This window comes from Cyprinodon tularosa, unplaced genomic scaffold (assembly GCF_016077235.1).
Source record: "Cyprinodon tularosa strain WSP-4 unplaced genomic scaffold, ASM1607723v1 ctg245, whole genome shotgun sequence".
Lineage (NCBI taxonomy): Eukaryota > Metazoa > Chordata > Actinopteri > Cyprinodontiformes > Cyprinodontidae > Cyprinodon > Cyprinodon tularosa.
The window spans coordinates 758,390-781,133 of NW_024038908.1; the positions used below are offsets into that span (position 1 = coordinate 758,390).

The following is a 22,744-nucleotide window of genomic DNA, read 5'->3' on the forward strand; positions in this document are numbered from 1 at the left end:
GAATATTGTAAGTGCAGTTTAATATACTATAAATATATAAGTATTTCCATATAAAATTAATGAAAATAGTTGTTTTACATGGTTATTGAGTCAGAGATGTGGTGAGTAATGTTTGGTTTATTGAAAGGTTTTTATCTGGCTGACATTTAAGCTCGTATTCCAATATCTATGCAGTGTGGGGACTACAAATATGATATTCGGGATGACAGTACTGCTGTTGAAGCTCCTCAGAAATAACACATTGAACAGTAGTGAAAAGTTTGGTATCAATTCTTTGCCTACTTTGTGGACCAACTGTTACAGCTGCTAACCTACAGAGCATATGCTGAGTGGGTGAATGTCGGAGAAGCCTGAGCCTGTTTGAATCCATAGTCAAAACTCTTCTGTCTTCCTTTTTTTTCTCGGACCTCGAAACAGCTCCCTGATAAAATGGGTTGCAACATGGATTATTTTAGTAACTGGCTTAAGGAAAAGAAAAATTCCTTAGTGGTATGTTTGTTTCTAATTGCACTAGATGTTGCAATTTGAATAGGTAATGCTACCCCAAAATTCCACATCATCCAGTTTTCCGCTCTGCTATGACAGACAGAGCCACTGTGTCGCTATTTATTAATGAGAACCATTCCACATTCTCTGTGACTCCTACGACTTTTGCCGTCCATTGCAAGGCTCTCTGTCCCCCCAAGGTTGTGTGCTTAGTTTATAGGTGTTTATGCAGTAAAGTATAACGATTAGGCATCTTGGACAATTGTCTGTTATCTGCACCTGTGAGGGTTTAGAATGGAGATTAGTAAACACCACTTACCTTTTCAGTTTCCCTCACCAAGTTGTTCTTAGCAGTTCCAGCTTCTGAAAGTTTTTTCATGACCTAAGGATATTTTTCAAACAAGTGACCTCACCTTTAGTGCATGTAATTACATGGTCATATTAGGCACTTGGTCAGAAATTCAGAACCTAGATATATGTGGCAGTGATTTTAAGAAAAGTATAATTTTTCTCAATGATTTTCTGGACATTGACAAGATTAACACCCAGAACTAAAATCTTTCTACAAAGTTTTGGTATAACTCTACAGTATTATCTGTTCAATTGATCATCTTCTTGGTCGAGGCTGGAAGGTATTGCTTCTTCTACCATTGTACCTAATAAAGAACTGGGTCCTGGTCTATCAATATGGGGAAAGCTGGCTGCAATAATATATAATATACAAATAGTATTTCACACAATGACAATAAAAATAATCTTTTTACATTTCTGCTCTTTCATCTTTCTATTCCTTTATGACTCTTAGCATTTTTCAATCTGGTTGTTAAGACCTTTAGTCCATAGCACTAGTCTTATTCCTATAACCAATCTCATCCTTTCTTTGAGAGGTATAGCTTTCTGACTCTATAAATGGGGATCTCTTCAGCCAATCAATGAGGTTAAAAGTTCCACTTTATTTTAGAATAGTGTATTTGCGGGTAATTTTGCCAATAAAAAAGTTTTGTTTTGAATATATTAAAAAAGTTAAAGTCTTATTTAACCCAAACACTGATGTATTTTACTTGTATGTGTTGTTGGGTATTATGCAAACAAAAATGGCGGGGCTCATAACATTCAGGAACTTACAGTATGTGCCTGGATAGCGTCCTCCGGCCAAATTTCAATAAGAGCCATTGTCTCGGCATCATCCCAGGTCGCACCATGCTGTATTGATGCTATGTATTGTTAATAAGCTCAGAAGAAGTTTATGTTGTGAACAGGTGAAGAGATATGTGAATTGCAAAACTGGACATGCCAGAAAACCTATGTAATAAATCAGCTGACTGTAAGTAGGGGATGACGTGGTCTGCTCATGCGCACTTTGTTATCATAGAAACGAAACACAACTGAACCGTGCAGAGCCCTTCTGTTGAACTAGTACTAGATTTAGTGCGGTTCGGTTGTCTTTCATTTACATTCAACGATGATTTCAGTTTACGTGTTCGAACCATTCTCTGCACAGTTTCAAAAGTGCAGTGTAAATGGGGCTACTGTACTTTGTATGCTTACGAGAAAGAAAATAGTTTGGTTAAATTTGGACAGGATCCTTCAGAATCAAAATCAGTTTGTGACTTTCAGTAAACAATAAGCTTCTCCCTTGTAGCATATTTGGATAAATGTTTTTTGATGACTCCGCAAGATCTTGAAGAGAACTCATGCCCGTAGGAAAATGGGTCCTAGGAAGGCTTCAAAAACAACAGAGACAAAAACCAAATAAGTGCACTAAAACAATTTAATTAATTCAATAGCATTCCATGTTTTCCTTTCTACAACGTATTTTCTATCTGAAAAGCACAAATTCTTTTAACAGTCCATGTCCAGTAATGTCTTCATGATATGGGTGTGCTGTCCTGACAATGTAAATCTGTACTAGGCCTAAAAAGGATTCAATCAGAAAACAAACATTACATCTCATTTCTGTTCTCCATACACAAGCTCAATATCATGCTTCAATGCAAAGACAATACACAGCATATCCCTTTGTTTCAAGTAATATTTTCTTAGTTTATCATCCTGCTACATGATAAACAATACAATCCTTATGAAACAGGGTGAAAAAGTATACAATCTTTTTTATTATTTTCATTCATACGCTTTATAAAAATAATTATCTTTGAACAGTTATTCAAAATGTCCGTTGTTTTGCATAATTGTTTGATTCGATGAGGTCTTCTGGTCTTCATCACTATAGGCCTGTGAGAAATGAAAGACAAAAACATCAGTCTCCTGGAAATTGCAATGAACCAAATCTAGCCACTAATAGTAATAACTGTAATAACTGAGGTAATTACAATAAAAGAGCTATTTAATATTTGAATAGTGAAAAATGTGAGCTGAAAAATGAGGCAGTTCCATAGAGGTTCCAGTCACAAAGTTTTACAATATGGAATAGCTCTGGGACAGTGCTGAGCTTTGAGTTTGGTTGCTGTAGCAATGCTCTGGCCTCTCTGATAGCCAAGCAGCAGCGGGGAAACAGCAGCAGCCAGTTGTCTGATCTCCCTCCAGACTGGCACACTCACACTGGGAACTGTGGGCACCTCTGAAGCCACAAGAAGGGGAGTCACAGACGACCTCAAACCAGACAGACTTTATCCTTCCCCTAAATGTTGATGCTAGGAGTCGACTCAGTCTGCAGCATGTAAACTCAGAACCAAAGTGACTTAATGGAACCGGGCATCACTGTTCCATGCTGCACACACAGGCAGCCTTAGCCTATCATGTTTAAGAGCCTCTGTGTCCTCTATTTAGCCTGTGACGGTAATCCACTAGCCCATAAATGAAGGTGGAGGCTTCTACGGTAAGTCAACCGTTGATAGTTATTTGGGTATGTGTCTCCACAAATGAGGTCATGTAAAGACGCTGAGCTCTGTCGTTTTAAGGCAGTAGCTTACATTAGCAGAACTTTAAACATTGGTTGTCTTTTTATACTTCAAATCATGAAACATGTTAAGATGTTAGAGTGACTTTTTAAGGCTTTAGGTGAAAAATCCTTACCTGAAAACACTGATCTTTTATTGGCATCCCGTGAACTACCTGCAAAAAAAAATTTAAAAAGATTCTTCAGAGCTCATGTGACAGCTTGTTAACTTTACTGACACTGATTATTTTTTTGAGCTACTCCTATTGAGGTTGTAATACACATGTTCTTTGGTTGGTAGTGGTTGTTATTTGAAATGTTATGCAGACAAGAAATGGTGCTGAAGGAGAGGGGGAGAACATGTTGTAAAGGTCGACAGGTGGCGTCCAGAAGTGCTGACACGGTTTGTTTCTCAATATGTGTACTTGTGCATTTTCATGTGTTTGTGTACTATTGAAAAGTCATCAGACTCAGCCCTAGCAATGTTACAATTCACAAGAACACAAGACCGAGAACTGAAAAAGTCCCTGGATGTTGTTCTTGCCCCTCCGACTATACCGAGTATGCATCAGAAGAGACTTGCATGCACCACGGCAGAAGCATCTTCCAGTGGAACACTCACAGAGCTCAGAGTATTTAATTAAAAGTTCTCTTTTCAGTTGCAGTTGTTCAATAAAAATATATTTTAAGACAATTTGAGGGTGAGAACATTATGCTTTTAAGCTTCACTATATGGCCCATTTACTGTTTTAGTGCGTAATTGATAAAAAAAATGTTTGGATGTTGAGAGGACCATGGCAACCAGTGGACCTCCAAGGCCAACCGCAGCCAGGGCTAATGTTAGGCCTGATTTTTTGTTTTATTCTGCAAATTGTTGATTTAATTTGTGTTTATCTAAATGTGTTCATTATTATCCCCCCAATCAATGAAAAAAGTAAGAATATGTTATTATCTAAAGACTACTATTAACGCGAGGTAAAATGCAGCTCCACACGAGCCGAGCGTGTGGTGACATCACGAGTAACCTTCTGTTCCAATTGACCCAGATTTATTCTACATGTTCCCTTTCTCCCAGAGTCCATACTTTCCTGTGCTGTGCATGTTTTGTCAAGAACATACTTGGCAAGGAACATGAGTCTGTACTCGCATTCTTGTGAATTGAGGAAGAGCCATTATGTTTGTCTGAAGGGGTCTAACACAATATAAAATGGCTGAAGCGCACACACCTATAATAAGTTGCTCAACAAATATGAAACAAAGGTAGCCAAAAAAAAAATGTATAACATGTTTCTTTAAAGCACTTTTAGTGATGCTGACCCTGATATAAAGCCAGCAAACCCATTCGTGAACACTGGCAAATAAAACACAGCCCACATTTTAACACAATAAATAAGAAATACTTTTACTATTTTCAGACTCATAAGGTATATAAAAACAACCAAAACAAAAAAAGTTATTTTCAATTGCATCTTACATGTTATTTTAAGAAACTGCATTTTTTCCACCTCAATTGTCTGTAAAACGTCAGGTTTTTCGCACAACAAGTGAGAAAAAAAGAGCTTTTATGTCTCTTGTGGCATATGTGGTCAACACTTTGTGGAAGTTTGTAGAATAACAGGAAATAACTTTGGATTTTCCACAATTATGGAGTTCTTAGTTTGGACACATCAGCTGAACTGTGTTGAGGATTGATTGCAGTAATGATGTGAAGTGATCTTTTACTAGGAAGAAACTAGTGTGTGGGAAGAAATTCATTTCCTCCTCTCTTGCCAGAATAAGCTAATTAAAAAGGGCTTTGAATTCATTTGTTGTGAGAGGATATTGATTTTGAGCACTGAAAAGTACTGGCAAACAAAATAAAGAGGCAAAAAGGATTTGATTTTGATGTTGCCTTTATGAATAATCTGAGGATAACAAATTCAGAACTTTCCCTATTATGTTGCAGGACCTCTCAAACGTTGGAGCATAGAAAGATAAATTATAAAACGTTTACACTTCCCCTTCTATCCTATTTATACAATATTATATATATATATATATATATATATATATATATATATATATATATATATATGTATATATATATATATATATATATATATATATATATATATATATATATATATATATTAGGGGTGTAAATCACACCCATCATGGCGATTCGATATCGATTTCCTGACCCAACGATTCGATTATTTTCGATACTTAAGAATACACCACGATACTGTCATGATGGGTTTCAGAAAAGCCCAGTATGCAGAACACCACGGAAACATGTGAAAAGTTTAACAAGTTTTATTGAACACAAGCACATGTAATAACACAGGAACTGGTTCAGGCCTGGGGGCAGGTTCACTGGCGTCTGTGAGGATGACAGTTTAGTTAGCTTGTGAGCAGATGAGTTGGATCTGAGAATTTCGGATTTATACCTTGAGGAGTCCGGGTTTGGCTTTGAGAGAGGAACTGTTGGGTCCAGATATTGTTTAGTTCAGCAGAGTTCAGTAACCGCTTCAGCATCTTGCTTCTAGCGTGAGGGCAGACCTTGGCTTTGGGTTTCCAGCTCTTAGTCCAGAGCAGCATGAGAATCCAGAGAAGAGTCTTCAGGTTTGGCTCAGAGGGCAGGCTCGGCAGGTTAAGCTCATCCAGAGCTTACAAGGGAAACTGGATTCCTGTAAGCAGAGACAAGAGGGATTAGAATCCAACCAGGGAATAGAAGCAACGAAGGTTCTCAGAAGATGCTAGGCTCAGGTGCTAACCAAACTGGATAAACACTGCGGCGTTGAGGCAAGGTCTGAAGGCCGGTTATATACTGGAGGATCCTCCTGATGATGAGATGCGCCTCAGGTGTGTCGAAGGCTCAGCTCTGGAGGATCCACGGCGAACTCTGCTGGAGAAAGGTGGAACTTCTCCAGATCCCAACAGTACCCCCCTCTCAACGACCGCCTCTTGGCGGTCCAGAAGACGTCGACAGGAGGGAGCGCTCATACTCCTTGATCAGAGATGGGTCGAGGATGTAGGAGCCAGGAACCCACTGGCGATCCTCCGGACCGTAGCCCTCCCAATCGACGAGGTACTGCCAACCGCGACCTCGCCGACGGGAGTCCACGATCCGGCGGACGGTGAAGGCAGGATGTCCATCGACTTCCAGGGCGGGTGGAGGGGAGTCGGATGGAGGGCACAAATGACTAGAGATTACAGGCTTGACTTGGGAGACGTGGAACGTGGGATGGATTCGAAGAGTCGGGGGAAGTTGCAGGCGTATGGCTGACGGATTAATCACCTGGGCAATCTTATATGGACCAATGTATCTAGGAGATAACTTGGAGTGGAGAGCCATACCTCCTGACCAACGGTGTACTCTGGGGCGGGACGTCTCCTTGAATCAGCGAAGCGTTTGGTTGTTTCCGAGGAGCGGTTGAGTGTAGCGATGGTTTCTCTCCAGATACGTTGACATCGACAGATGTGATGGTTGACTGATTGAACCGAAATCTCTCTCTCGTCTGCAGGAAAAAGAGGAGGTTGATAACCAAGACTAACCTGAAATGGTGACTGGCCGGTGGAAGCTGACTTGAGAGAGTTGTGGGCATATTCAATCCATGTGAGGTATTGGCTCCAGTCGGTGGGGTTATTGGAGGTTAGACAACGAAGAGTAGATTCGAGCTGCTGGTTCATTCTTTCATTTTGACCGTTTGACTGTGGATGATAACCTGAGGTGAGTGAAGACTTACAGTTAAGTGCTGAGCAGAAGGCTTTCCAAACTTGAGAAATGAACTGGGGTCCACGGTCCGAGAGAATTTCCTGGGGGATTCCATGAAGACGAAAGACGTGTTTAACTAGGAGCTGGGCGGTTTGAAAGGCCGTGGGAAGCTTCCTGAGGGGGATTAAATGGCAGGATTTTGAAAATCGGTCGACGATGGTAAAGATTGTAGACATACCTCGGGAGATGGGAAGACCAGTGACGAAGTCGATAGCGATGTGAGACCAGGGGCGAGTGGGAACTGGAAGAGGATGCAATAGACCTGAGGGTGGTTGATGTGAGGTTTTGTTTCTGGCGCAGGTAGAGCAAGCCAAAACATATTCCTTGACATCCTTGTGCAGGGTAGACCACCAGAAACGTCTATAGATTAGGGCGATGGTTCTGCTCACCCCTGGATGAGCGGAAAACTTGGCTGTATGCATCCACTGTATCAGGCGGGATCTGACTGAAGAAGGGACATAAGTTCTGTTTGGAGGACCGTTACCTGGGTCAGGTTCAGAAGCCAGGGCAGAGTTTATTAGGTCAGTGATTTCCCAGGTAACCACTCCAACAGTGCAGGAAGCGGGAAGAACAGGTTCAGGCGTCTCGGATTGATCAGTGGAATAAAGACGAGAGAGAGAATCGGGTTTGATGTTCTTGGATCCGGGTCTGTAAGAGATTATGATATTGAAGCGAGAGAAGAAAAGTGACCACCTTGACTGCCGAGGATTGGCTTGTTTGGCTGACTGGATGTAGGCTAGGTTCTTGTGATCAGTCCAAACAAGAACTGGGTGCTCAGCTCCCTCAAGCCAGTGTCTCCATTCCTCCAATGCCAGTTTGATGGCCAAGAGTTCACGGTCACCAACGTCGTAGTTTTGCTCAGCAGGGGAAAGTCTACGGGAAAAAAAAGCACATGGGTGAACTCTTTGATCCGTATCGAGTCTTTGAGATAATACTGCTCCTACTCAAGAGTCGGAAGCGTCCACTTCGAGGATGAATTGCTTTGAAGGATCGGGCTGGATTAACACTGGGGCTCTGGAAAACAAAGTCTTAAGTTTATCAAATGCAGTTTGTGCCTTGGGGGTCCATTGGAAGGTTCTTTTGACTGAAGTAAGAGAAGTTAGAGGAAGAGCTGTCTGACTGTAATTCCTGATAAATGTTCGATAGAAATTGGCGAAACCCAGGAATCTCTGCAGCTGTTAATGGTTTTCAGGAACCGGCCACTCCAAAACTGCTTTTATCTTTTCTTCAGATTGCTTAACCTGCCCGCCCTCGAGCACAAACCCCAAAAAGGTGACTGATGATTGATGAAACTCGCATTTTTCGGCTTTGACAAAAAGTTTGTTTTCCAGTAATCTTTGTAGAACCAGGCGGACATGCTTCTTATGCTCAGAAAGATCCTTAGAATAAATGAGTATGTCATCGATGTAGACGAAAACGAATACATTCAAAAAGTCTCTGAGAACGTCGTTTACCAAGGCTTGAAAACATGCAGGGGCGTTAGTGAGACCAAAAGGCATGACTAAATACTCAAACTGGCCCAAGGGAGTCTTAAAGGCTGTCTTCCATTCATCTCCTTCACTTATTCTGAGAAGGTGATAGGCGTTCCTTAAATCGAGCTTAGTAAAGACAGTAGCCCCTTGTACTGGTTCGAATGCTGATGCTAGTAGTGGAAGTGGGTACTTATTCTTAACAGTTATTTGGTTCAGGCCTCTGTAGTCGATACAAGGTCTTAATGAACCATCCTTCTTGCCGACAAAAAAGAACCCAGCTCCCAACGGAGAAGAAGAGGAACGAATTATTCCAGCAGCTAATGACTCATTAATATATTTCTCCATCGTTTCACGTTCAGGTTTGAAGATATTATAAAGTCTACTACTGGGCAGAGGGGCTCCAGGTAATAGCTCGATTGCACAGTCATATGGTCTGTGAGGTGGAAGGGACGTAGCACTGACCTTACTGAAGACAGGAGCCAGATCATGGTACTCGGAAGGGACAGAAGTAAGGTCAGGAGAGTCCATCTCCCCCCCGCCTCTAGGAGACCTCACAGCGGGAGCTGCTGAACGGAGGCACGTTTGATGACATGAGGTCGACCAAGACTCAACATGACGATCAGTCCAGTTTATATGGGGGTTATGTCGTTCCAGCCACTCAAAACCCAGCACCAGAGGGGAACATGCAGAGGGAAAAACAAAAAATGTTAAGGTTTCACGATGGTTACCTGAGATTAACAGCTCGAGGGGTTGCGTTTGGTGGGTGACCTGGTGAAGTCTCTTCCCATCAATTGCGGAGACACAAAGAGGCTGGGTTAGAGGAATAGTTTCTATCTGTAGCTGCTGGACCAGATTGGAGTCTATTAAATTCCGTTCACAGCCTGAATCGATGAAGGCAGACAATGTGAGATTCTGATCAGAGAAGAATAATGTGCCTGGAAGCATCAAATGAGGAGATTTCTCAGAGTTTACATGGCCTGTCACACTCCTCAGATCCTCTGACGGGCCCCGGCTTTTGATTTAGCTGGGCATGAAGCAATGAAATGGCCACTCTCACCACAGTAGATACATAGCTTGCCCCTGAAACGTCTTAGCCTTTCCTCAGGAGTTAGCCTTGTATGTCCAACCTGCATGGGTTCGGCTTCCGTCTCTACGACATGAGAGGCCTGAACTGGCAAAGGGAGGGACTGGGTTTTAGACCTCGGCTTGAAAAAGAGTTCTGTGGGAGCAGAAAAAACAGTCACATTATTAGATGCAGGGGCAGAATCAAAAGAACCATAATTCCTTGGTTTAGAGCTGCTTCTAGCTCGGATCCTGTTATCCAGCCTAATTGTCAGGCGGATTAATTCCTCAAGTGTTGCTGGTTCGTCGAGGGTTGCAAGCTCATCTTTAATGTTTTCGTTTAAAGCCTTAAAATAAGCACTCTTTAAGGCACATTGATTCCATCCGGAAGCTGCGGCTTTGACCCGGAAGTTTATTGAGAAATCTGCTACTGAAGAATTCCCCTGTCTAAGATTCAAAAGAGCACGAGAGTCAACTGTTTGGTCAGTTTCTTGGTTAAATACTTGAGAAAACTCTAAAACAAAATCAGAGTATTGACAACTAAGGCTTTCTTCGGAGGCAAACCTTGCCTCCGCCCACTCAAGGGCTCTTCCGGTCAATTGGGACAGAATAAAAGTTATTTTCTTATGATCCGTTGGGAAACTGCCAGGAGAGTTTTGAAAAATTAAACGGCATTGAAACAAAAATCCTTTACAGTCTTTCATATTACCTGAAAACTTTTCAGGAAGACTAGGTCGGAACTCAGGTGATGACGTCTCCGCCGGTGACCTCGGAGGCGGAAGTGGATCCGGAACTTGACGTGTAGCGTTGGAGCTGCTCATGTAGTTAGCATAGCTCTGAAGCATTTGGTTATTGCAATTTACCTTGGCATATAATTCGCGAAGAGCTTGAGTCTGTCCTTGGATTAGAGCATCTTGCTCCTCCAGCCTTCGATGAAGGTGATCTGCTGGGCCTTGTGTTTGGCCGCAGTGTTCTGTCATGATGGGTTTCAGAAAAGCCCAGTATGCAGAACACCACGGAAACAGGTGAAAAGTTTAACAAGTTTTATTGAACACAAGCACATGTAATAACACAGGAACTGGTTCAGGCCTGGGGGCAGGTTCACTGGCGTCTGTGAGGATGACAGTTTAGTTAGCTTGTGAGCAGATGAGTTGGATCTGAGAATTTCGGATTTATACCTTGAGGAGTCCGGGTTTGGCTTTGAGAGAGGAACTGTTGGGTCCAGATATTGTTTAGTTCAGCAGAGTTCAGTAACCGCTTCAGCATCTTGCTTCTAGCGTGAGGGCAGACCTTGGCTTTGGGTTTCCAGCTCTTAGTCCAGAGCAGCATGAGAATCCAGAGAAGAGTCTTCAGGTTTGGCTCAGAGGGCAGGCTCGGCAGGTTAAGCTCATCCAGAGCTTACAAGGGAAACTGGATTCCTGTAAGCAGAGACAAGAGGGATTAGAATCCAACCAGGGAACAGAAGCAACGAAGGTTCTCAGAAGATGCTAGGCTCAGGTGCTAACCAAACTGGATAAACACTGCGGCGTTGAGGCAAGGTCTGAAGGCCGGTTATATACTGGAGGATCCTCCTGATGATGAGATGCGCCTCAGGTGTGTCGAAGGCTCAGCTCTGGAGGATCCACGGCGAACTCTGCTGGAGAAAGGTGGAACTTCTCCAGATCCCAACAGTACCCCCCTCTCAACGACCGCCTCTTGGCGGTCCAGAAGACGTCGACAGGAGGGAGCGCTCATACTCCTCGATCAGAGATGGGTCGAGGATGTAGGAGCCAGGAACCCACTGGCGATCCTCCGGACCGTAGCCCTCCCAATCGACGAGCTACTGCCAACCGCGACCTCGCCGACGGGAGTCCACGATCCGGCGGACGGTGAAGGCAGGATGTCCATCGACTTCCAGGGCGGGTGGAGGGGAGTCGGATGGAGGGCACAAACGACTAGAGATTACAGGCTTGACTTGGGAGACGTGGAACGTGGGATGGATGTGAAGAGTCGGGGGAAGTTGCAGGCGTATGGCTGACGGATTAATCACCTGGGCAATCTTATATGGACCAATGTATCTAGGAGATAACTTTGAGTGGAGAGCCATACCTCCTGACCAACGGTGTACTCTGGGGCGGGACGTCTCCTTGAATCAGCGAAGCGTTTGGTTGTTTCCGAGGAGCGGTTGAGTGTAGCGATGGTGTCTCTCCAGATACGTTGACATCGACAGATGTGATGGTTGACTGATTGAACCGAAATCTCTCTCTCGTCTGCAGGAAAAAGAGGAGGTTGATAACCAAGACTAACCTGAAATGGTGACTGGCCGGTGGAAGCTGACTTGAGAGAGTTGTGGGCATATTCAATCCATGTGAGGTATTGGCTCCAGTCGGTGGGGTTATTGGAGGTTAGACAACGAAGAGTAGATTCGAGCTGCTGGTTCATTCTTTCAGTTTGACCGTTTGACTGTGGATGATAACCTGAGGTGAGTGAAGACTTACAGTTAAGTGCTGAGCAGAAGGCTTTCCAAACTTGAGAAATGAACTGGGGTCCACGGTCCGAGAGAATTTCCTGGGGGATTCCATGAAGACGAAAGACGTGTTTAACTAGGAGCTGGGCGGTTTGAAAGGCCGTGGGAAGCTTCCTGAGGGGGATTAAATGGCAGGATTTTGAAAATCGGTCGACGATGGTAAAGATTGTAGACATACCTCGGGAGATGGGAAGACCAGTGACGAAGTCGATAGCGATGTGAGACCAGGGGCGAGTGGGAACTGGAAGAGGATGCAACAGACCTGAGGGTGGTTGATGTGAGGTTTTGTTTCTGGCGCAGGTAGAGCAAGCCAAAACATATTCCTTGACATCCTTGTGCAGGGTAGACCACCAGAAACGTCTATAGATTAGGGCGATGGTTCTGCTCACCCCTGGATGAGCGGAAAACTTGGCTGTATGCATCCACTGTATCAGGCGGGATCTGACTGAAGAAGGGACATAAGTTCTGTTTGGAGGACCGTTACCTGGGTCAGGTTCAGAAGCCAGGGCAGAGTTTATTAGGTCAGTGATTTCCCAGGTAACCACTCCAACAGTGCAGGAAGCGGGAAGAACAGGTTCAGGCGTCTCGGATTGATCAGTGGAATAAAGACGAGAGAGAGAATCGGGTTTGATGTTCTTGGATCCGGGTCTGTAAGAGATTATGAGATTGAAGCGAGAGAAGAAAAGTGACCACCTTGACTGCCGAGGATTGGCTTGTTTGGCTGACTGGATGTAGGCTAGGTTCTTGTGATCAGTCCAAACAAGAACTGGGTGCTCAGCTCCCTCAAGCCAGTGTCTCCATTCCTCCAATGCCAGTTTGATGGCCAAGAGTTGACGGTCACCAACGTCGTAGTTTTGCTCAGCAGGGGAAAGTCTACGGGGAAAAAAAGCACATGGGTGAACTCTTTGATCCGTATCGAGTCTTTGAGATAATACTGCTCCTACTCAAGAGTCGGAAGCGTCCACTTCGAGGATGAATTGCTTTGAAGGATCGGGCTGGATTAACACTGGGGCTCTGGAAAACAAAGTCTTAAGTTTATCAAATGCAGTTTGTGCCTTGGGGGTCCATTGGAAGGTTCTTTTGACTGAAGTAAGAGAAGTTAGAGGAAGAGCTGTCTGACTGTAATTCCTGATAAATGTTCGATAGAAATTGGCGAAACCCAGGAATCTCTGCAGCTGTTAATGTTTTTCAGGAACCGGCCACTCCAAAACTGCTTTTATCTTTTCTTCAGATGGCTTAACCTGCCCGCCCTCGAGCACAAACCCCAAAAAGGTGACTGATGATTGATGAAACTCGCAGGCGGAAGTGGATCCGGAACTTGACGTGTAGCGTTGGAGCTGCTCATGTAGTTAGCATAGCTCTGAAGCATTTGGTTATTGCAATTTACCTTGGCATATAATTCGCGAAGAGCTTGAGTCTGTCCTTGGATTAGAGCATCTTGCTCCTCCAGCCTTCGATGAAGGTGATCTGCTGGGCCTTGTGTTTGGCCGCAGTGTTCTGTCATGATGGGTTTCAGAAAAGCCCAGTATGCAGAACACCACGGAAACATGTGAAAAGTTTAACAAGTTTATTGAACACAAGCACATGTAATAACACAGGAACTGGTTCAGGCCTGGGGGCAGGTTCACTGGCGTCTGTGAGGATGACAGTTTAGTTAGCTTGTGAGCAGATGAGTTGGATCTGAGAATTTCGGATTTATACCTTGAGGAGTCCGGGTTTGGCTTTGAGAGAGGAACTGTTGGGTCCAGATATTGTTTAGTTCAGCAGAGTTCAGTAACCGCTTCAGCATCTTGCTTCTAGCGTGAGGGCAGACCTTGGCTTTGGGTTTCCAGCTCTTAGTCCAGAGCAGCATGAGAATCCAGAGAAGAGTCTTCAGGTTTGGCTCAGAGGGCAGGCTCGGCAGGTTAAGCTCATCCAGAGCTTACAAGGGAAACTGGATTCCTGTAAGCAGAGACAAGAGGGATTAGAATCCAACCAGGGAACAGAAGCAACGAAGGTTCTCAGAAGATGCTAGGCTCAGGTGCTAACCAAAGAGCAAATGGATAAAAATAGAGTCGCTACTCTTGAGGAAGTGTCGAAGCATCAGATCGTCGGCTGTTGGATCGATAGATCGATACAAAACGATTATTATTTACACCCCTAATATATATATATATATATATATATATATATATATATATATATATATATATATATATATATATATATATATATATATATATATGTATTACCCTGAGACTGTACACTAGCCGTGAGGAAGGGGGCTAGTGATGGTAGTGAGGGTCAGAGTCACTATCCAGGATGAAACATCCAAGATCCATAAGTGCATCAAGGACAAGGCTCCAACAGCCAACATGCTCAGTGAATGTCTCAGACAATCGGGAACAGAAGATGAGGTGCTAGAGGTTCCATCATGGGAGGATAACCTTGTGGTGGAATTCAGGAAATCCTACCAATGGCTAGACAAAGCCGTACTGAAGTGCAGCACAGAGGCACTCATCATGGCTGCACAGAACCATGCCTTGAGCACCAGAGCAATAGAGGCCCAGATCTACACCAGACAAGACCCCAGGTGCAGACTGTGCAAAGAGGCCCCAGAGACAATCCAGCACATGACTGCAGGGTGTAAGCTGCTTGCAGGGAAAGCTTACATGGAGCGCTATGACCAAGTGGCTGGAATAGTATACAGGGCCATCTGTATGGAGTATGGACTGGAGACCCCAAGGTCAAACACCTCCAAAGATGGTAGAGAATGACCGAGCCAAGATCCTGTGGGACTTCCAAATACAGCAGACCGACTGGCAATGGCAAAACAACCGGACATGGTGGTAGTGGACAAAAAGCAGAGGAAAGCCATTTTGGTTGACATAACAATACCAAGTGACAGCAACATCAGGAACAAGGACCATTAGAAACTAGAAAAAGGCCAGGGGTTCAGAGAATAGCAGGAGAAACCCGGTAAGGTCAAGGCATCAGTGGTATCTGTGGTCAATGGAAGAGTAAACTTCAGGAGTGATTACAGCAGATCCCTGGAAATACATCAACCATCTCGGTCCAGAAAAGTGCAGTTCTAGGAACAGCAAAGATACTGCGCAGAACCTTCAAGCTCCCAGGCCTCTGGTAGAGGACCCCAGCTTGGAGGATAAAAGGGAGTTGTTCTTTTTTTTATTTATACATATATATATGTGAATAGATACCTTACGACTTATAACGTTGAACATATTTACAATATTCTACTGAATTTGTTCCTATTTCTTTTGCATCCAAATAAATTTTGTTGTTATCTTTTAGTCTTCATCAGTGGTTCTTTACTTCCTGACAACTTTATCTTCAAAGTTTTTCTTTGGGTATTAGTTGTAAAAAGGGTTTTCCTCTTTTCTCACCTCTATAAAGGCCAGACTTGTGTTCTACCCTTTGCTGCCAAACAAATATCCCATAAGAGCTGTGGATCTCTGCAGCTGCTCTAAGGTTGCCATGACCCAATAGTTAAGTCAATGTAAAATATATTATAGCTTTTTAGCAAAACAAAAATATCAAGGTTAAAATCTCTCCACAGTCCTCCGACCCAGAAAACTGAACACATAAAGCCTTCAGCTACGGGTGTCACAGCCCACTGAAGCATAAAAATTGCTCTGGAAAGATGATTTTCATGTTTTCCCCTGACTTATAACATCCTTCTCATGCACTCACACAAAGACATACAAACCAGATTTGAGTGAACAGTCCTGTGGGGCTTCTCTCACGCCATTAGGTGCTTTGTCACGTCTTGTGGCTGCTGGGTTTCTCTCTCCGACTCTCTGAGCAACATCTAATTCAATGTGTGTTTAATATCCTTTCTCAACATGCCACTATCACTACCAAAGGCTGAGAGCAGGTCCCTGGGGGCTATTAACGAAACCTATTCATTTATTGGGCAAGATACAAATTTGGCGAAACAGTGACCCTCGAGAGAAACTTGTCAGAGGGGTTATATTTCCATGTGACAACCACCCAGTTGCTTGATCTTTCCTTAGGCTGGAATTCTTGTGTCATAACGTCAGAGAGAGCTGTCCTTTTAAGTCCCACATGCAGTTAATTTTCAGTTTGAGTAGCTGATCTCTGTTTACTGTGAAAACATGGTTACGCTTAATTCAAGAACAATACTTATTTCAGGCATACATAATTTCTTGCACTTATTCATTAACAAACCAAAGTCGTGAGACAACGTAGATGTGGATATGCTGGTCTGGCTTCGGTTTAAAAAACCAAACATCCGTGCAGAACACTGGTCCAGGACAAGAGGTGCAGACAAGTGTATTTGATGACTGTGAATGTTGGTTTTTAACTGGATGTAATTTCCTCTTAAAAAAACAGTAGATAAGGAAAGATTTGCACTGAACATTATGAAAAGGAGAAATATAAATATCACCTAAGAGCTGCTCACATTTATTACTAAGGTCAGTTCACTGTACTTAAGAAAAGTATATTTTAGGCTTTGGTATGATAAAAAAAAAAACAAAGTGCAATGTCTTTATTAATGGTTTTACTACACAAAATAGTGCGGAATTGACAAGCTCAAAAAAAAATTAAGCATTGCAGTGTGCAAGGTACATAAAAGTAATCCACTTGTTTTCAGCCACCTTTAATCTTATATTAATACATTTCTTTTTTTTAGAAATCCTCTCATAAATATAACATTTAATCATTTTTTAAATGCCTCAAAGTTTTTTTTCGTTTTTTTAGCAAACATTATTGAAAAGAACAGAATATTGAATACCAATGAAAACTTCAGGCAAAATATACTTTTTGCACATTTTTCAACCTCCCTTTGGGTCTCTACAGCTTCTAAAAACAACCTTAGCACTAAAACAAACCTCCATTTATTTCTTGGTCATCAGTAAACGTTTTGTTGGTGTCTGGAAAAAGAGCCAGATCAAAAAGATCCGTATTATTACATCACAACTGGCCTAGTCTAGTGGTTCACTAACTTTTTCAGCTGCGAACCCCCTTCTGTGTCCCAACTGGGCTGACGCACCCCCAAACCACCACACCTTCAGAAAACCAAAATATTTTTTTAAACAAAACATCGCTTTTTTATAACCATATTAAACGTGTTTGTTTAATCATTCTGAAATAACCAGAGCACACAATATAATAACCACAAAAATAAATGCTGTACAATACAATAACACAACCACATCACCTTAACACATGTTTTGGGAATCGATTTAGAACTAAATATAAATCCAACTGCAATTAAGTTACACAAAACCTCCGTAACAGAATCCTGAGGATTTCAGGCGTAGGTAGAGAAAGGGAAACAATCTTGGATATCGTTCTCTGAAGGTTGATTCATGCACTAAACTCTGATGATCTACCTGTAATGGCTGAGCAATAAAATCAATCTCAGGATAAATTGGGAAGTTTTACCTCGATAACGACAAATGCGCGACAAATGCTTCAGCTCCTTGATCAGAAATAAAGGCATGTGCAGGAAAGGCAACTGATATTTTATAATTAATTTATTCAATATATCCTATTTAAATATTACTTTCAATTCAATTTTAAAGTCTTGTACCCATTCAGGTTTAAACATTCAACGATGTCTCACTGAACAGGAGAAAAATGTTAGCTCTCTTGCAAGCATTGCAACAACAGCTGTGCTGCAGGTGGTGGAGGTTGGTTGCGTTACTTTGGGTAGTCCCGACAATTTTCAGACAAACTTTGCATTTCCTGTTCTTTTGCTCAACATCTATGGCGTAATTCTGGCGCCACTGAACACACCCTCACTCAAAACCATCTGCCTCATGCTTAACTCTGACAACGCGCTCTCGATTTTTTCCCTGCGGGCTCAGCTTCATCTCTGCTCTCGCTCGGCTCCACAGGATTTATCGATGTAATTTTATCTACAGCTGTGTTAGACGGTTCTTCACTGGGTTCATTCGCCATTATCTCTGCTTATGTTTCTGACTGGTTCGGTTGAGTCACGTGATTGGACACCTGCTTCAGTGTTTTTAAAAAGTTACCAGCCACTGGTGTACAAAGGCAAAATGGCAGAATTAATTACAGACTTATTTACCGAATTTACCGACATGGGAAAATTTGCGATGGTTATCGTAGTGAATGACTGTAACGGTAAAAATCCAGTTTATCACCCATCCCCACTACCTGTGTCTGTTCTCACTTTATTTCATGTATCTGCTTCCAAATGTAAATTTGATTCACAATTAACGCCACAAAATAAAAACACTAAGAAGTTTAATTTGATTTGTGTCCGATGGTGAGAGAGACAGCGTTTTGGTAGAGGGGCTTAGAATAACAATAACCATGAGTGGGGGCCTGCTTTGTTAAATGTGTTACTAATCAGGTATATAAAAAGTTATTTCCTGATTTTTTTCACAGCGTGTACATTAAGTAGGTCGACATCCCCATGGCAACACACCTTAGCTCCCCTCATCCACCACCGGTTTCTGATTTCCCTGTTCGTGTATGAGTACAGGCAAAGACGGCATCTTTAAAATGACTGAATCACATTATCCAATAAAGGTATTACAGGTGTGTGTTTGTGTTTGTTTGTTTGTGTGTGTGTGAGCATAGTTGCACGTTTACCTCCAATTTTCTCACCAGAAGCCCCAGTGTGAGCATGTTATGGGCATCAGTGTAGGTTTTTCAGATTCACAGCACCATGGGCAGCGCCGTTTGTTTGAAGGCCACAGACTAGCTATGTAATACAATTCATAGAAGCATAAATTCCTCTATAATGCTTATTAAAATTAAGCTTAAAAAAGCTTTTTCTAATCACATATCCATTGAATTGTTTGTTATTGATCAATTGAAATTAGACTTTATTTAAAGGTCTTTATGTGTGAGGAAAAAATGCAATGGTGTAATTATAAGACCGCCATTATGTTTTCATATTGTGCACCCCTAGTGGCAGCACATGCATCACACTTTTGGAATCCCTAGCCTAGCCTGTCCCGTCCCCTCACCAAGCTATGAAAGCAAAGCAAACTGTAAGATACATTTTACTAAATGAGTCATGTACACAACTTACCAAAGGCTTTGATAAAGGCAAAACAAAATGTGTACATAATTCAGATATATTCATCTTCTGTTCAAAAGACACAGACAACTAACTGTTAGCATGATGTTCATTTGCACTAAAATCCTGAAGGGTAGCAAATGGTATCATGGTTATTTTTCGTCAGATTCTAACATTAAACAATCTAAAATGTCTTCTAGAAGCATCTTATACAAGCACAACACTCATAGACAGATGTTTTTTGGGAGTTTAGAAGATAAATAACTGGATAAATTACTGGGCTTTATGTGTAGCTCTGGAAGAGGCTACTATCAATTCAGAAACTGCTTGCTGCCTCCTTGCTGGATTGCACGAGGCTCCATCAGTTCAGCTTCTGGGTCTGACTCAGAGTCATTGTACTATTGTGGATCTGTTTGCAGCCATTACCAGCTTGCAGGGCTGATTACAGGTTGTTTGCACTCTGCCAGTCTACAGATTCATTCTCGACATAAGACAGATGATGAGAATGTTATATAAGTCCATAGAACTACCCATAATTGTTTAAAGTATGGAAGGTGGACAGAGCTAAAAATAATAATTTCCTTTTTCAAGCAATTGATAATAAACTTAGATCAGTTGAGCTTTTAATGCAACCATCTAGGTCTTCAATTCATCGGGCGATCCAGCTGTTATATTTGCCCCCTTTCCTGTGAATTGACTGTAGATTAAGGAAACTGGTACCTTTGAAAACATGGTACCTTTAAAAATATATGTTTAAATCAACTTCTACATGTTTTAAGATGCTGGCTGGAGACATAAAAGTCTATGCATTGTATTAGTTGGTATTTCACATATAATGTAGTAAAATGACAAATTAAGAATGTGAGTACTTCTGTAAGGGACTGTGCATCATAGGTGTCTGACACCATATCAAAATTGATTAAACATAAACTTACCTAGTTAAAGTGTCAATCTGTCCAGTTTTAAAGTCATAAAGACCTTTCTTTGAAATCCAGAACCAGAGCAGGTGTTGCATTTACAGTCAGCAGTGAGGCTCTAAAGCGGCCCACTCCATGTGCTTTCTGTTTGTTCAAATAAATCTGTTCTCTTCCAGAAAAAATCATAGGAGCAAGACCTTAAATAATATTGAGATATATCATTTTTCATTGAGAGAAGTCTCCGGCTGTAAATCCTTGCCCGTATCTCAAAGGATCAGGGATGTTTAGCTAAACGTTAACCAGTGCTAAAACAAGCACAAACCTGACAGCTCTGGTTGGATCACAGACAACTGAGAGGTACTTAGCTTGCCTCTGCTGAGGCCCTGGCTGTTGGACCGTAATGCCTCATTCATCTGTATGATTTACAAAGCAGAATATGTGTGGAGGGCTGATCTCATTCAAAGCTGGTGGATTCGGGTTCGCTGCACTGAAGCCAGACTTTTACTGTGAACGATTTATGATGCTTAACAACAATCGCTCATGTCGATAGACAAGATCTTGATAGAGACATACAATCAATGATGCCAAAAACAGGATATTTTACATGAAAATCTCCCCCCTAGATAGAATCCCCAACAATAAAATATAGAAATATCCTGCTTGTGCTCCAGCTAAGAAAACAGATGTGTTATTTATTTTCACTACTTTAATTCACTGGTAATTTATTGGGGTAGACTGGCCTAATGAAATAAACTTCACATCTCAAGAAGACACAAATAAGGAGCTGCAGGAAGGTAAAATCATTATGGGAGCACATCTGAGAGCAGCAGATTGCCTTCGAGACCCAGAGAGTGAGCAAACCTATGAATAGTTGCTTTCTTTTGGAACAGTCTCAGCCTCAATCAGCATAAAAGAAACTGAATGTAGAGGAAAGCAAAAAAAGGTAGGCGACTCACTTTTGTCCTGTTCAGGAGGTTCCATGATGTCACTGTCTGTGTCACTGGGAATATGCCACGGCTGTCTGATGGCCTGGAGCTGCTGGTAAAACTCATCCTGAAATAGGAAAAAAGACATAACATAGGAGCATTGATGTGAGACAGGGATATGGATAAAAAGGAGACACACAGTTATTTACCGAAGTATCTCAGTTCCTTGGACCAAATGTTAAAATTCATAATTGAGATCAGATAGACTGTGCTGTGAAACAATATTTATTCAATTTCTGTCTGTTTCTGTTTTTTTCTGTTTTGTATACACAATTCTGCATGCTTAAACAAATGGTATTGTTCAAGAATTACAACCTGAGACAATACAAAAAATCTTAAGAAAAATGCCAAAGGGAATAGCTTCCATGGGGGAGTTCCAAAGTAAAAAACAGAAGTAAAACATACTAAAAATGGCATCTCGACACAAAACAAATATTATTTGGAAATGTTCTATCAACTGATGGGACTAAAGTGGAAGGTTTTGATATTTTTCACAGATTTTTAGGAAAAGAACATAATCTAAACAATCTTAGAAACTCAAGGTTTCATAATAATTAATGAAACCACATATTTGTTAGGATTCCAGTTTGTGTGGGTTTTTTGTGTTTTCCTCTCTCCACCACCAGGCGGTGCCCTGTCCTTGTTGGGCCTCCCTGTACACCTGCGGCTCGTTGGGTCATTACCAGAGGAGTACTTGAGCAGTGGGCTGTCACCAACTTGCCAGTATTGGGTACTCTAGCCAAACTGAGATTAGCAGAGTCTAACCTTAGCATTGTTTCTCTGAGTCTGAACTTGTTTTTGTCTTTGTTCTTCAGCAGGAAGACTTCCTGTGTTACTGGATAAGCCTGGAAGGATTTACAGAGTCTCACTGAGCAAGGGGAAAACCTCCACATGATCCGTTCAAGTCCACTCCTGGAAAACCAAGTGACAGTCTGCTCCTTTACTTCTCTGGGTCCAAGGTATGTCTGCCTGTCCGCTCTCCAACGAGTTCCCTCTTCTCTGGATTAAACCCCCACAAACTGGATCCAAGGATAAACCAAGAGCCCCCCAAAAGTGAGTGCCTCTCCAGCAATATTCAAGCCTCAGTCTATTTTCCCACTGTCCCTGAACTGATCACTGTGATCTCCCCTTCAGAGTTTCCGGTTCCGCTTCACCAGTCCGCTGAGTTCCAGCATTGTTTCCCCACAGAGTTTCAATCTCCATCAGTGTTTGCTAACCTACAATAAACCTGTCAAACTTTTACCTTTGATCTCTGAGAGGTTCTCTACATGTGAGTCAGATCTTTAAAGCCCATAATGACAAAATTATTCTGTGAACATGGCTACTGTCAGCAAAAAGAAAAGTTTAATTTTTACATTTTTAAGTATTAAGGGCTGGTTATGCTACCGCAGCAGTTTGTTGCAGTGAGCTTGTCGCAGATATATTATACTGGGCGACAGAGGATGTAGGAGTTTGCCCTGAAATCGAAGGATTGACGGTTCAAGCCCCAGCTCAGACTTTCATGGTCATTGTGTCCTTGGGCAAGACACTTCACCTGCTTCTGTCAGTGAGCCCAGGGCAGCTGAGGCTACAATGTACAGTAGCTTGCCACCATCTGCATTTGCGTGAATGGGTGAAAGACTGAATGTAGTGTAACGCGCT

At 42.2% G+C, this 22,744-nt stretch overlaps 1 protein-coding gene across 1 annotated transcript in view; it reads right to left on the reverse strand.

Annotated features, from left to right (window-relative positions):
- Positions 1 to 2,246: 2,246 nt before the first annotated feature.
- Positions 2,247 to 22,744, reverse strand: part of cunh8orf34 (chromosome unknown C8orf34 homolog) — a 130,276-nt gene continuing 109,778 nt past the window's right edge. Inside the window, exons 13-15 of the mRNA XM_038287794.1 lie at positions 21,074 to 21,170; positions 3,520 to 3,558; positions 2,247 to 2,718 (exon numbers count right to left, since the gene is read on the reverse strand). Coding sequence (XP_038143722.1) covers positions 2,711 to 2,718; positions 3,520 to 3,558; positions 21,074 to 21,170 — 144 coding nt within the window. The 3' untranslated portion in view covers positions 2,247 to 2,710. The remainder of the gene's footprint in view (positions 2,719 to 3,519; positions 3,559 to 21,073; positions 21,171 to 22,744) is intronic.